The following is a 16199-nucleotide window of genomic DNA, read 5'->3' on the forward strand; positions in this document are numbered from 1 at the left end:
AATTTCTTAGACTTTAATGGAAATCTTAAGATCAATAAAAGTTGTGGTGACAAATGTAACTTAAAATCTCAATAATGGATGTATGTTTTCAACTTGATTTTCCATCCATCATAAAATACAGGAATAGGCACTAATCATAAATGGAATATCTTATATTTTCTCCTTAAATGTTCATCATATTCCTAGTTAACATTCTTCTGCTCTGTCATGGTTCAGATGTCCTATAAATTTTAAAAAATAAAATAAAATTGGGAAAATTGATCAGAATATAGGCAATTTATTCCAGCGTTTTACCACCTAACAAGAAGCTTTTCCTAACGTCCAATCTAAACTGCCCTGGCTTCAGTTTAAGCCCATTGCTTCTTGAGGTATCCACAGAGGTTAAAGAGGGAAGAAATTGGAAGAGCTTCTCCCTCTCCCTGTAATTTATATGCTGTGGGGGAGGGGGGTGTACGAGCATTGGCAACATCCCTGCAGTTACTGGAATTGGAATAATTAACCTTGTGTGTCGGATTGTCAAAGGTTGACAACAGCCTTTACACACAATGTCTTTAACTGGTCCTGCATAAGCAGTGTTTATTTTGATAATATATTGGCAAGAGTGTAGTGGATTTAAAAATTTAAATAAATATCTAGAGAATATTCCTGGAATAAAACAATTTCAAAATGGGTTAAATTTTGGACATTAAGTTACTTGTTAAAAGGGCTGAGACTTAAAATTCTGTTCATAACCTTGCCATCTGTATTGGAACATAAGATTGTATTACCTTTATACTTTGACACTGTCTGTATAACCCTTCCTGTTAACTCTTCTGATATTTTAACTTTATAAATATATTTTAAAATACTATATAGAAAATAATGAGAAATATAAATGTAGAGATGGTTTGAGCTAATTGAATATTTTGCAATGAATATTAGCTGAAGGATAAGAGATGGGATTTCCTTTTAATGGGTAAACAAATCTAAACTGATCTGAAGCTTGCTTTTTTTTCCCTTCCTACAGCTAAACTCTACCTCACAGAATATCAACCTGGGACCATCTGGAAATCCTCAGTAGGTTTTAGTTAAATATAAACCAAAAGTTAGACACACTTTAATTGCTAACTATATGAAATGTCCTCCAGATACGTGCCTTTTATTTGCTACTTTGTGCAACTTGAGAGGAAGCAAAGGTTCTAACTCGGCATTAAGTAAATATTATCATGCACATTAGTTGTATGCTGTGTGATTTTAGCATAATCAGCAGATTCTTTACCAGTAGTGTACCCCAAACAAATCTGAGATGTGTAGTGATGTCTATAGAAATAGTTTCCCCCATTTAAACAATAAAAGGAATATATAAATGTTCTTAGGCTGGGAGAGAGTATCTTTGAAATATGCAAACGACCTGCCTCCCCTTTCCACCTCAGAGCGCTACTAGCAGGGTTGCTGCAATCCTGCAGACACAGAGACCCCCTTACAGATTTTTCTTCCTATTCTTCTCCCGCCCCCCTTCTCTTATCTAACAGGTTTTGTAACCTACTAAGTTTCAAACACGAGTAGCACAGATGATGATGTTATGCAGGCAAGATAACTGCTCCTCTTTGGAACGCCATGGCAGCAGTTTTAAAATATACCCAAACAAACAGTTCAAACCCCAAAGCTTGTACAGAATTGCAGTTTGTTCTATCCCCCTATTATATGACTGAGGGAAGAGTTGGGACAGAATTTGCCCATAGCAACCCTCACACAGCCCTGAGGAGCCCCATTGTCTCCCTTTCCATTTTTTTAGGCCCTGGTTTGCAATTGTTACTTTTCCCGTTCTTCCTTCACTAGAAGAATTTGGTTTGGAATCTATCTATGGCTTGTCTTAATTGCCCAAAAGACTCCTGAGGGGGAAAAAATACCCACTCAGCAGTTTCCAGCCTCTCTTAGCCTAGAGAGCAAAAGGGTTGTTTCTTCATTACTCAAGAACAGATTTTGGTCTGAAGATGCATGTAGAACCACTATATAGATCAAAACAAGTCAACTTGTGTTAATGTAAACTTGTGTTAATGTCAAACTTCTACAGTATAGTATAAGGAACTATATTATGTTGATATGAAAAACTGGCTCATGCAATCAGTATGTCTTTCCTCTCCTTCTATGTGGACCCATTCTATGTGGCTCCTGTTCTCATCGCTGTGTCTCCCAACTCCCTCATCCTTTTTGCCTTTCCTCTAATTTCCCGCTTAGGGCATCTGCTCCCCATGTTTGCTACTTTCCTCATTGATTGTACTGCACCACTGGGAGAGAGTGTGGGGCTTTATATATTGTGCCCCAAATCCTCTTTGGTAGTGCAATCAATAAAAGGGCAACAAATAGAGAGTGGATGGTGGTCCTTGTAAGGTAATTGTCAAATTGGAGGGCAAGAGCCATGTGAAGAAGGAAGGTTGGAAGGCCAAGAGATAGTGGCACTTGAATGCCGAATACATATGAATACATGTGCCTTCCAGAGAGAAGGAAGGGAGAGATAGGGAGTCATAGGAAGAAAGTAGGGTGGGCAGTGAGGGGAAGAATTGCAGAAGCCAGAGAATAGGACGACTAATCTGAGGGATAGAAAACAGCAAGGAAAGATACATGGACAGTGAGGCAGACTATATAACAAGACAAAGGAAGAGGAAGAGGTGCCAAAAAATGGGATGCAAAGAACAGAATGCGGGAGGGGTGGGAGAAAGGGGAGACAAAGACTTGAGAATGGGGGATGGACAAGGAACAAACTATTTTAAGAGTCATAGGCCTTTTTCACGCAGGGGGTGCCCCAGGAGGAAAGAGGGAGGTATGAGGGGAAAACCTAGACTTAAAAAAAGAAAAAGGGACTAGAATGAACATGAGAGATGTGGGGGGGGAGGAGAAAAGAACAAAGAGCAGAGAAGTGTGGCGCTGAGTCTGTTTTGTCAATTTTATTTTTATTTAAATTCTAACACTAACACTTGTATTGTATTTCCCTGGCAGAAAATAGGAAGTGAAAACAGGGAAGGGTTTGATTGCGGGCCATAAAAGAGGAGCTGGTATGGAGAACCTCCAAGCTACTAGCAGGCCTTAAGTGAGACATGGTGTGCAGGGAAATAGTGGCTCAGATCAGCACTTTGTTTGCAGTTCAAGCACTTGTTTAAATATAATTCTGAGCATTGTGTAAAATTGTGAAGTTGATATTTTCTACCCCAAGTAACCCCCTCCTTTCTGAATCACTTTCAGCGCTAAGCCAACAGACTTTGACTTCTTGAAAGTCATTGGGAAAGGCAGCTTTGGCAAGGTGAGCTTTCTTACCATTTCTCATCCTGACAGAACTGCACACTGGCACTAGATTTGGTGAACACTGGGAAGTGGTACTCACAAGTTCAGGGCTGGATTAAGGCAACCTGGGGCCTATGGCACACAAGGCCTCTTGTGGCTCCACCCTTACAGCCCCACTTTCATACCATGGCACCATTCCTTCCACCTGGAGTAGCAGTGACATGGGACCCCCTCAACTCCTGACCAAGAGCAGCAGTAAGGTTTTCCCTATCATTGGAGCAGTTAGGGTCCCTTCTTCCCCACAGAGAGGTAAGGGTGGCAGCAGGGAGGCACCTCAGTACTTGCACTCCTGCTGCTGCATTATCTGCTGGGTGGGCGTGCTGGGCTTACTCAACTACAGCCACACACCCAGTTCTCTGTTTGGGGTGGTGTTGGCTGGGCTACCCCAGAGCAGTGGGTCTTTGTGGCAACATCCTATTAAGATAGATGGAGCAGTTCATCCATCTCGGCGCTAGTGTTTGAGGCTCCTTAGTCATATTTCTGAGCATTTCACCACAACCATGGAGACTAGAAATGTATATTTTAAAAAGAGCCACGATTCCGCCCTCCTCCACTCCAGGAGCTGGGGCTCTAGGCATGAACCTGTAGTGCCTATGCCATAATTTGGTCTTGCATGAGCTCTCCATTGTGACATTACAGTTCAGCAGAAACTGTGCAAGATCTTAGATTCCATATTCTGGTAACATTCTCTTTTTGCTGGTGACACTGGTAATAATTGTGAACTATTTTAAGGGCCAAGAAATTGTACAGTGAAGTAATTGTATTAATCATGTTTCTTCAGATACTCTTGAATATCAGAATGAGAACTACGCTAACCATGTCTCCTCTCTCATCATAAATTTCACAGGTTCTTCTTGCAAAACGAAAACTGGATGGGAAATTTTATGCTGTCAAAGTACTGCAGAAAAAGGTTGTTCTCAACAGGAAAGAGGTGCGGGGGAAATACATTTTTCTTTTCCCCTTCAATTACAAAATTGTTCCTATTTACTTATTGACCTTTCACTTCCTTGCAGCAAAAACATATTATGGCTGAACGTAATGTACTGTTGAAAAATGTGAAACATCCATTTTTGGTTGGATTACATTACTCATTCCAAACAACAGAAAAGCTTTACTTTGTTCTGGATTTTGTTAATGGAGGGGAGGTAAGTAGTTTTCATATTTGTTCAGGTTTTTGTCTCCTCTTAGGCTAATTTACAGGGAAAAAAATCATCCACTGTAAAATGTGTTCATTTTACTATTTCTGTAAGTAAATTAAAATCCTATTGATTTTACTTACTAGTTAGTTTTTAAGATGTTGCTGTTGACTTGCATTCAAAAACTTATTTGCAACTATTGAAGAGTTTCTTCTTTCTCATACAACTCATTTTTATTAAACTCTCAATATAAACCTTAATACACAATTTTAATGCAGAAATTCTCACCAGCCTTATATACACTATTTTACTGGATATGGCTGTAAATAAAACATGCCTTCAATATGAATTCACTGTATACTGATATTTCCTTCAGCACTTAAAGCAATTCCTCCCTTGTCTGTGACATAAACAAGAGCCTAGATGCCAAGTTCTAGAACAGGGGTTGGCAACTTTTCAGAAGTGGTGTGCCGAGTCTTCATTTATTCACTCTAATTTAAGGGTTCACGTGCCAGTAATACATTTTAACATTTTTAGAAGGTCTCTTTCTATAAGTCTGTAATATATAAGTAAACTGTTGTTGTATGTAAAGTAAATAAGGTTTTTAAAATGTTTTAAGAAGCTTCATTTAAAATTAAATTTAAAATGCAGAGCCCACCGGATCGGTGGCCAGGACCCGGGCAGTGAGAGTGGCACTGAAAATCAGCTTGTGTGCTGCCTTTGGCATGGGTGCCATAGGTTGCCTACCCCTGTTCTAGAAGCAGCAGGAAGAGGGTGTGTTTTTTGGCAGACTTAAGCAATTGAATTGACTTCTTCAGGGTTACTGTGCTTCTGGTTGTACACCATAGCCTCAAATGCCATAGTTACCTCTTGCTAAAATAGCCTTGTTATTTGCAGCATTGTTTACTCTAAGCACCAACATTGAAGCTGAGGAGACCATATGTAATTTGAGGAAGAACTTGTGAAAGAGATGGATGAAATCTGTAAATTTTAATCAGACATGCTGGAGTAAATTGATTGTTTAACAAGCAGTAAGTCACTAGGCCCAGATAACATACACCCAAGAGTTCTGAAGGAGCTCAAGTATAAATAGGCTGAGCTGATAATAAAAGTACACAATATCTCCCTAACAGCCACTGCTCCAGAGGATTGGAGGGTAGCAAATATTACATCTATTTTAAAATGGCTCTAGGAGTAATATGAGGAATTATAGACCATTAAGCGTCACATCTTTACCTGGAAATTTGGTTGAAATTACTATTTTAAAACAGAATTACAAAACACCTGGAAAATCATGATAGCATAGCGTCTGACCAGTGCAGTTCCTGCAAAGAAAAATCATGTCTCACTAATCTCTTAGAATACTTTGAACATATCAATAAAGTACTAGATAAAAGAGAACCAGTTGACATTTAGATTTCCAAAAGGCCTTTGACAAAGTTCTGCATAAGAGGCTACTAAAGAAGATAAGTAGTCATGGGGTCAGAGGCAAAATATTATGGATTAAAAAACTGGCTTGGGGTGGGAGGAGAGAGGATTAGGAGAAGAGTCAAATATAAATGGTTGGTTTTTCATCATGGCAAAAAGCTAGCAGTGGGGTGCCTCAAGGTTCTGTTCTAGGTCCTGTATAGGTCAACATATTAATAATTTGGAAAGTGAAGGGGAGTGAGGTTGCAAAACTTGCAAATGAGACAAAGTTATTTAGGTTAGTCATGACCAGAGAGACCCAGACAAACTCAGTGAATGGGCAGCATGATGGCAAACTGAATTTCATGTTGACTAATGCCCATTTGAGGGGGAAAAAATTTAAGCTACTCATGTGCCTTACATACAGTAGAACCTCAGATTTACGAACACCTCAGGAATGGAGATTGTTCGTAATGCTGAAATATTCATAACTCTGAACAAAACATTGATCTTTCAAAAGTTTATAATTGATCTGACTTAATACAGTTTTGAAACTTTACTATGTAGAAGAAAAATGCTGATTTTTAGCCATCTCAGTTTAAATGAAAGAAGCACAGAAACAGTTTCCTTACCGTGTCAATTTTTTTTTAAACTTTCCCTTTACTGTTTTAGTAGTTACTGAACTGTGTTAAACATTATTGGCTTTTTTTGTGTCTCTCTCTCTGCTGCTGCCTGATTGTGTACTCCCCATTCCAAATGAGGTGTATGGTTGACCGGTCAGTTCGCAACTCTGGTGTTCGTAACTCTGAGGTTCTGTTGTAGTTCTCAATTGACTGTCAACTCAAGAAAGGGACCTGGGTATCGCTGTAAACAGCTCAATAAACACCTCTGCTCAATGTGCAGCTGCAGTCAGTAAAGCAAACAAGATGTTACATTTAAAAAATAATGTGATGGTGAATAAAATGGAAATATAACAATACATTTTATATAGATCAGTGGTGCAGCCTCATCTGAAATACTATGTACAATATTTGTTACCCCATCTCTAAAAGGATAATGCAGAAATAAAGAGGGCCCAGAGGACGACAATGAGAATGACCAAAGGCATGAAATCTCTCATTTGAAGAGCGGCGGAAAGGACTGGGATTGTTTCCAGTAGAAAGGAAATTAATAAGAAGGGACATGATACAAGTGTGTATATATATATATATATATATATATATATATATATATATATAAAATAGAGTAGGTAGATGAGGAACTTTTCTTCTGCCTGTCTCATAACACACAAACAAGGGGATGTTTAGTTAAATCAAAAGGTGGGAAATTGACAAAAGGAAATACTGTTTCACAGAACATGAACCTCTGGAACTTAGTGCTGTAGGAAGTCATTGAGGCCAAAAACTAAAATCAATAAGGACTGGACATTTTATACATATAGCAGTATCCAGAGTTGTTGTAACTAATGAGAACAAAAAATGAATGGGATGTACATTAAACTTTATGCTTTTGGGCTAAGCTAGTCTCTAACTGTTAGAGGTCAGGATGAGACCCAATGTTGGGGGAAGATTATCCTGCATCTGCTTATTCTTGGGTTCTTACACCTTCCTCTGAAGCATGTGGTGCTGGCCATGGTTGGAGGTGGGATATTGGACTAGATAGATCTCTGTCTGGTCCAGGATGGTAATTCTCATGTTCTTCTATTTTTGTTTAGTGTTTGTCTCCTTCCCATACAGTGTGCCCAGTGGAGCTTTTTTTTTTTGGGGGGGGGGGGGGGGGGGGGGGGGGGGGGGGGTTTTTTCTGGCTAGCTGGAAGAAAAGGGTTGCTGCCTTTTCTTATAAGAAATAGAAGAGGCTAGAGATCTTTAAGGGCTCTGTTATAACGGGTGGGAAGAGTGGGGGAAAGCTGACAGGGATGGACAGGAAAGGCAGGAAGCAGTTGGAGCCAGGTCAGGGGAAGGTCACTGCACTGCCCTTCCTGCTTGACTGGAGCAGTGGGGGAGGGATTTATACCCCATGTATCCCCAGAGAGGCTCTCTTTTACCAGGACTGGGCTAGCAGCACCCACCCACCCATGAACTGGGCAAAAGAACTGGGTTCCCCTTGACTTGCAGTGGACATTATACTAGTTGTCTTTTCCCCTGGGGGGCTTGGGAGGAATTTTTCCCTCACCACCAGATTGGCCAAGGTAGGGTGAATTTTTTTCACATTTCCCCACAGTGGTCCTGGGACTAGGTGGATTGGGGAGGGTTAGGTTATAATGTCATAACTTAATATGTAAAACTTGTGGCAGGTGTCCAATGCAGCTACTCAGTGGGGAAGGGGTGTAGTTATCAGATCAAATGGATTGGAAGAGGATTTAAAGGAAATAATCCCTTAATGGAACTGAGTAAGGGGGGGGCTTTGGACTCCCACATCTTGTACAGTGACCCCTCTCCTTTTATAGCCTCCTTTGCCCTCAGGTGAGGGGAGGGCGGCAGGGTCCCAGCAGCAGGATAGGTGGGACCTAGTTGGGAATTATTGGGAAATGATTAAGGAAAGAATGGTGACCTGCACTGTACAATTTGTTGCTGGGTACTCCCAGATATTTTAACTGAATAAAGTTGTGGCCTAATTAAACCACATCCCTTGCCTCCTATTCCCCCTCTCCACCCTGACCCCCCCAGCGTGGCCAGACAATGCTGTTTTTCTGAACTCTGTACAACAACTTACACACATTAAGAAGTATTCAAATCTAACACCAACAGTGATAGAAATAAATACAATACAAAAGTTTTCCTTCTTGCAGTCAAGTTGGAATGCTTGGAATCTTGCTTACTTATTTATTTCCAGTAGTGGTGTGACTGGGGTCCTAGTGGGGAGCCAGCTGTGGTCACTCAATTAGGGTGAACTGCAAAGAATGGGGCAGCCAATCCCCCAAAAGCTGGTCGATATTCCAATACTTACATTTGCCAAGACAGCATAAAACAGCTTCAAGTCCAAACAACACAGTTCCCTTAAAGTGATCCAGCCTCAGGCCTCCATCCAGGTACCCACATCAAATATGATGAAAATTTCTGTAATCTTATTTCATCATATAAAAGAAAAGGTTCTACTAATCCCAAAGGATTGGACACATTCCCTCCCAGGTTAATGACTGTTTCAGATCTTACCCAAATACACACTAGAGCCAATTGTTATTAACTAAACTAAAATTTATTAAAAAAACAAGAGAGAGTATGGATAAAAGATCAATATCCATACAGACATGACTTCAATTCATTGAGGTTCAGATTCATAGCAGAGATGGTGAGTTTTGTATTTGCAAAGAGTTCTTTCAGAAATAGTTCATAGTTCATAGTCCAATGTCCAAATCTCATAGTCAGGGCGAACCAGCATTACTGGGACCTCAGTCTTGCGACTCAAACTTCCCCTGATGAAGCCTAAACAGATCTGAGATGACCGAATCAGGACCCAAGGATCTTTTATGATATTTCATGTCATCTTTGACAAGTTGGGAGTTCCTCAGGGAACAAAAGGTAATTGGGATGACTTTGAAGGAGGTCCATAACCAGTACTTAGCTGTATGAATTAACATAAGGCCATTTGCTTGTTCCTCCACCATTCTCCGTACATTTCAAAGAGAGATGAATACAGAGATATCCTGTGTTTACAATTCATTTAAATGATCGGATTTTTTTTGACCTCTGAATTATCAGAATAAAGCATAGACAGGGACTGTTGATTACATTGTGGACCCTACTCATACATATGGAAATACACAAAAACACAAACATTATCTCCCCACTTATCTTTTGAGGGTTATTTATTTTACAGGCTGTTTAACCCTTTCTAGCTATGCATCACAAGATGACTTTAGAAAGGAAAATATTCTTTGAGTGCTTGCTCATGTCCATTCCATATTAGGTGTGGGTGCTCGCCACATGCACTGGTGCCGGAAGTTTTTCACTCAGCAGTTTCCGTAGGGGACCGGCTCTGGTGCCCTCTGGAGTGGTGCCCGCATGGCGTGGTATAAGGGGTGCTGCCGGCTCCCCCCACCCTCACTTCCTTCTTGCCGCCAGTGACGGTGCTGGAATGTCTGCTTCTTCAGCTAGAATTGATTCTTTCTCTGTTCTTGCAAACTCTAAAATCCTATAAAATAGTTATACGTAGTTAGTAGGAAGCCCTCAACTAGACTGACTTCCCTGGCCAAGTGGATGAGGTTTTCCCGCTGGGCGTCCGAACATGGCATCTCTCCCTCATGTTCTTCCATACAGGCTGTCCTGGACTACCTGCTCCATTAAGGAACCAGGGCCTGGCGCACACTTCCATTAGAGTTCATCTAGTGGCCATCTCTGCTTTTCACCTGTGGATCCAAGGACAGATGGTGTTTTCCCATGACATGATGGTCAGATTCTTCAGAGGGCTCAAGAGTCTCTTCCCGCAGGTACGGATTCCTGTCCCACAGTGGGATCTTAACTTGGTCTTCTCTAGGCTCACCGGCCTGCCCTTTGAGCCGCTGGGTTCCTACTTCCTTTCCCACCTGTCATGGAAAGTCATGTTCCTGGTGGCGGTGACATTGGCAAGATGGATCTCTGAAATTAAAGCCTTGACCTCAGAACCTCCGTACACGGTCTTCTACAAAGATAAGGTAAAGTTGCATCCCCACCCAGCCTTACTGCCAAAGGTGGTCTCCACCTTCCATATGAACTAGGACATCTTCCTCACAGTCTTCTGTCCCAAAACACACACAACCAGTGAGGAGAGGTGTCTTCACGTCCTGGATATCTGGAGGGCCTTGGCTTTCTACTTAGAACATGCCAAGCCTTTCTGAAAATTGACTCAACTCTTCATCGCTACAGTGGATAGGATGAAGGGTCACCTGGTGTCCTTGCAGAGGATTTCTAATTGGATTACCTTGTGCCTAGGACCTGTTACGACCTAGTGGGGGTTCCGCCGCTGCTGATTGTCAGAGCCCACTCGACGAGAGCACAGGCATCTTTGGCGGCCGCCTTGGCACACATCCCTATCCAGGACATCTGTAGAGCTGCAACGTGCTCCTCTGTTCGCACGTTTACTGCTCATTATGCCATCACTCAGCAGGCCAGAGATGACGCTGGTTCGGCAGAGCTGTGTTGCAATCTACACATCCGTGAACTCCTACCCACCTCCAGCGGTGCTGCTTTGGAATCACCTGATATGGAATGGACATGAGCAAGCACTCAAAGAAGAAAAGACAGTTACCATTTCCATAACTGTTATTCTTCGAGATGTGTTGCTCGTGTCCATTCCACAACCCGTCCTCCTTCCCCACTGTCTGAGTTTCCAGCAAGAAGGAACTGAGGGTGGGGGGAGCCGGCGGCGCCCCTTATACCGTGCCATGTGGGTGCCACTCCAGAGGGCACCAGAGCTGGTCCCCTATGGAAACTGCTGAGGGAAAAACTCCTGGCACCGATGCATGTGGCGAGCACACACACCTAATATGGAATGGACATGAGAAACACATCTCGAAGAACACCAGTTACAGAAAAGGTAACTGTCTTTTTCTATAGCAAACTTTTCAGTTTTGTGCATAGCAAGGTAGTCTCCAACCCTACAAGTAACTCCATGTCAGTAGACTCCTGCACCCATGTAGACATCAACTGAAGCCTGTGAGCCCGTGGGGTCCACCTGCACCAAATAACTTGTAGGATTGAAGAATGTATCCTCATAATATAAAACTCCTCCAAGTGGTCTCAGAATAGAGTGTAATATCATTAGACTGTTATGCAAGTACTTGTATTGAAGTGCTCCGCACATAGGCAGTTGTCAAGTTAGTTAGTATTATGCTATTTGTTATCTTCTAAAATAGAAAAAGCTAGAGATCTGACTATAAGATACTCCCCAGCTTGCCTTTGTCATCAGTGTAATAATTTGTACTGCTGGGGGAATGCAGCGCCACTGTGCAGGCACAGCATTTATGTTCCCCGCAGATTTCTTTGCTTCCCTGCAGAAAAATGACTTTTTGATGGGGAAGCAAAGGGAACCCATGAGTGGTCATGCATCCCTCCCCAGCAGTAAGTTTTTTTGGGTGCCTAGGACAGCCAGCAGAGAGGTAAATCATTGTGGAGAAGTGGGGGGACTGGGGAAGACCCAGCTGCTGGCTCCTACCCTGTGCCAGCTTCAGCTGCTAGTCCTGGCTGGGCTGGGGAGGATAGGACTTCCTCTTCCCCTGCACAGCATCTGAGGCTGTGTCAGACCCACCCCAAGATTTCTCCCCAGGCTGTAGGAAGTTCTGCAAACTCCCTCCACCCCTATTTCCTGCACCCATCACTCCTCAGCTGCAGGGGGAGGGATGATCACTATACAGGGAGCTGCTCCCCCATCCACCCAACCCCCGTGCATCCAGACCCCCTCATACCCAGACTGTCATGCCAAGGCTCACTCCCCCTGCACCCAGAACCCTCCTGACAAGCCCCGCTTCCCCAGCGCCTGGACCACCCCAACAAACCACCTGCACTCGGATCCCCACCCTACCGAGCCCCAGCCAGCTGCACCTGGATCCCTGCCCCACTCCCCCAGCCTTCCTGGACCCCCCCACTGAGCTCCCCACACCCAGACCCCCCCTGACAAGCTCTATCCCCCCCACATACACCCCTTCTGAGCCCCAACCACTTTCACCTGGACCCCCCTGCAGAGTCCCATTACCATTGCACCCAGAACCCCCCAACAAGCCCCTGTGCATCCAGATCCCCCACCACACCTGGATCCCCCCACTGAGACGCCCACACCCAGATTGTCCCACACAGAACCCTCTCAGCCCACACCTGGATCCCCCCACACTAAGCCCCTCCACACTTGGATCCTGCTTGCCCCCACCTGGTGCACCTGGCCTGGTCCTTGCGCTGTGTCAGGGTTGGGTGCAGCCTCACCGCTGAGTCCGTGTCCTGGGGGAAAGGGAGGAGGGAGCTGCACAGTAAGCTTCCATCTCTGTACAGCCAGTGGCCTGTGCTCCCCAATGCCATGCTGGAGCCTCCACATTTATTTGACAAATAAAATTTGCAAAATTTTAAAATACTGTGTGCAGAATTTTTAATTTTTTGGTGCAGAATGCCCTCAGGAGTAAATTTGTATTGGCTGGACTTGACTTTCTGGGAAACATCCTGTACTCCTGTCTATTAACTCATTGCACTCTAAGTACCACTGGGGTTACACAAGTGAGAAAATAAAGACATGGCTAAAGGAAGGATATAAATGGTTATGTAAACGGGGAAAAAAAATAATTTGTTTCACAGTTCTGCTAGCTTGTCATAAAAAAGCTAACTGAAAGTGACTTGCTTGTTATTGCAAAGGATTGCATCTTGTAATTTTGATATTTTTATGCCAGTTTGTCTTATCATTTGCATCTTTGTATATTTACAGCTGTTCTTTCATTTACAAAGAGAACGCTCCTTTCCTGAACACAGAGCCAGATTTTATGCTGCTGAAATAGCCAGTGCATTGGGCTACTTGCACTCCATAAATATTGTATACAGGTAACCCTTTCCTAAAACTTATTTTTGTTCTGCATTAAGATAAATGTAGCAAATCAAGAAAAGCTGCGTTTGGTGTTTTTATTCAACCTATTTACATGTGGACTTATGACTTTAAGCTTACCATTTATTTATTTTTTTAAATAGAGGTCTGACCCAATTTTTTAAAAAAATGTGTAAAAAATAAGTGACTACTTATTAGTATAAAACTCTCTCTCTTCTTTTTTTGATTACACTCATAGGAGGATTAATATAAGACTTTGTTTTTAATAGGGATTTGAAACCAGAAAACATTCTCTTAGACTCACTGGTAAGCATATCCTATCAGATGTCCAAAATTGTCTCTTTACATGAACACTTACCTTTGTGTAAATGCAAAATATTATGATACAGTCATAAATTGATTTTATTTTCAGTAAGATCTGTTTTGTTTTTGTTTTTTCTCTACAGGGACATGTTGTCTTAACAGATTTTGGACTCTGTAAAGAAGGGATTGCTATCTCGGACACCACCGCAACCTTTTGTGGGACACCAGAAGTAAGCTAACTTCCTTGAGTTTTAGCCAGCACATGCAAATTGCCACAACAAACTGGAGGAGAGGGTTTCATTTTTTGGGGTGGTGGGTGGGGGAGTGTTGGTAGTTTTCAAAGTTGATGGACAGATAGATAATCTTGCATGAATTAGAAGTTTTGTAGTTGACAAGGATTATACAAATGGTGAAGTGTCTGTCAGTGAAAACTCTTGTGGCAGCAATTTATGTGAGTTGTAATCTATCTACGAGTCCATAAAATAAAGCATATAGTAATCAAACCTGAAGAGAAACAATGTGTCTATTGAACTTTGTTGGAAAATTTGAATGCCAAAATATAGAGCACTTGTGGTTAAATATTTGTTATGACCAATTGTGAAATGGATTGCAAAGAAAAAACTTTGACTTGTACTAAGAGCAAGTTTTTTAACACATTTGGTGTAATTCATATTGGACATACACAAGAGGACTGAAACACTATGGCCCGAGGCCCCAGTTTATAAAAACATTTTACTGAGTTTGAGCGTTGTGGGTTGTGTACCAGTCTGTCTACTCTGGGACTTGGATTCAGATCATTCATGAGCTGCTAAAAGTTTAATGATCTAGCTTAATATTTAAACTCCACTCGTTACAATAGTACCTGAGTGTCTAGTATGATCTCTCTCTGGTCCCTATATTTGTCCATATCACGTAACTGACTATAAAGTAGAATCAGCAATCTCTGCTCAAGAGGGAGGAGAGGCAAGGACTGAAGGAGCAAAAGCATTGCAGGTCAGGGCTGTGAGAACAAGAATGATCCAGCCATATCGTCAACATTCTAAATAACTGTGTATCTGTACAGAATAGCCTGGTGGGCCTAGGATATTCTGTACCAGATGTATCTACTCAGCTATTATGGTGCTGGGAACCATATAAGTGCCTAAATCCTGAATAAACTTTTTTGTGAGGCACCTAGAAACGTGATAGTGTCTTGTTGCCAACCAGTAATTGATGTAAAAGGATGGCAAACCATGGTATGGAATGTGTCCTTCAAATCTGTGTCCCCTGACTAATTTGTGACAAAAAAAAATCTCTGGATAATTTCACAATTGATGATTTATTATTTGTCTGAAGCCTCATTGAAACTTAAAATATAGATCATGTGATTATGCAGTAACAGTAGGGAGGAGTAAGAAACATTTTCTTGGTTTGAAGCAGAATGAGATGCTTCCACTTATTTCCCACTTTTTAAATCCCTCATTCAGTATTCAAGAGGGGGCAACAGGATTGGTTAATGAACAACTTGTCCTTGAGAAAAAGAGATGCCATTGGCAGAGGGAAACTGTTTCTTTGCAGATTCCCACACTGTGGTTTCAGCTGCTGCTTAGTTGTCTGTGAAGCTACAGTGCAATGACCTTTCCCTGAATCTTGAAAGAATTGTCAAATTAGAGATGGCACAGTAATTTGGCAAATTGTCAATGGGTATAAAGGATAACTTGAGCTGGGAAACAACAGCTGTCCATTTAAACAATCGGCTGGATGTCAGAGAGATTTACCAAGTTTGTTAAAGGACAAGAGAAATCTTTAGTAATCTATACAGTAACTTTCCTAAAGATGTATTGTAAAATAGTTGCTTGGATAAAAGCTAGATTTGAATATAACCAGCCTAACTTTTTTTTTCTTTAGTACCTTGCCCCAGAAGTGATCAGAAAACAGCCCTATGACAACACAGTAGACTGGTGGTGCCTTGGTGCGGTTCTATATGAAATGCTTTATGGGTTGGTAAGTATTTTATCTTTTTCCTTTCAAACTCTTTACTTGAATACTATAGTTAATAATATATAACTTTTCAAAACGGTTAAAACACACTTTAACTGATGAATAACTTGTTTTCATAGAATCATAGAATATCAGGGCTGGAAGGGACCTCAGGAGGTCATCTAGTCCAACCCCCTGCTCAAAGCAGGACCAATTCCCAACTAAATCATCCCAGCCAGAGCTTTGTCAAGCCGGGCCTTAAAAACCTCCAAGGAAGGAGACTCCACCACCTCCCTAGGTAATGCATTCCAGTGCTTCACCACCCTCCTAGTGAAATAGTGTTTCCTAATATCCAACCTAGACCTCCCCCACTGCAACTTGAGACCATTGCTCCTTGTTCTGTCATCTGCCACCACTGAGAACAGCCGAGCTCCATCCTCTTTGGAACCCCCCCTCAGGTAGTTGAAAGCAGCTATCAAATCCCCCCTCATTCTTCTCTTCTGGAGACTAAACAATCCCAGTTCCCTCAGCCTCTCCTCATAAGTCATGTGCTCCAGACCCCTAATCATTTTTGTTGCCCTC

The 16199-nt window shown here is 42.1% G+C and overlaps 1 protein-coding gene across 5 annotated transcripts in view; it reads left to right on the forward strand.

Annotated features, from left to right (window-relative positions):
- LOC112111582 (serine/threonine-protein kinase Sgk3) overlaps nt 1-16199 on the forward strand; it is a 79994-nt gene that overhangs the window by 56181 nt on the left and 7614 nt on the right. For 4 of the 5 annotated variants that reach the window (XM_024207043.3, XM_024207046.3, XM_024207045.3 and 1 more), the window contains 8 exons: nt 1007-1056; nt 3220-3277; nt 4166-4249; nt 4332-4463; nt 13242-13354; nt 13625-13661; nt 13802-13888; nt 15546-15641. In XM_024207043.3, coding sequence (XP_024062811.1) covers nt 1007-1056; nt 3220-3277; nt 4166-4249; nt 4332-4463; nt 13242-13354; nt 13625-13661; nt 13802-13888; nt 15546-15641 — 657 coding nt within the window. The remainder of the gene's footprint in view (nt 1-1006; nt 1057-3219; nt 3278-4165; nt 4250-4331; nt 4464-13241; nt 13355-13624; nt 13662-13801; nt 13889-15545; nt 15642-16199) is intronic. The other variant, XM_024207047.3, reaches the window with a different exon arrangement.

The sequence above is a fragment of the Terrapene carolina genome, unplaced genomic scaffold (assembly GCF_002925995.2).
Source record: "Terrapene carolina triunguis isolate 2854851 unplaced genomic scaffold, T_m_triunguis-2.0 Scaffold58, whole genome shotgun sequence".
Lineage (NCBI taxonomy): Eukaryota > Metazoa > Chordata > Testudines > Emydidae > Terrapene > Terrapene triunguis.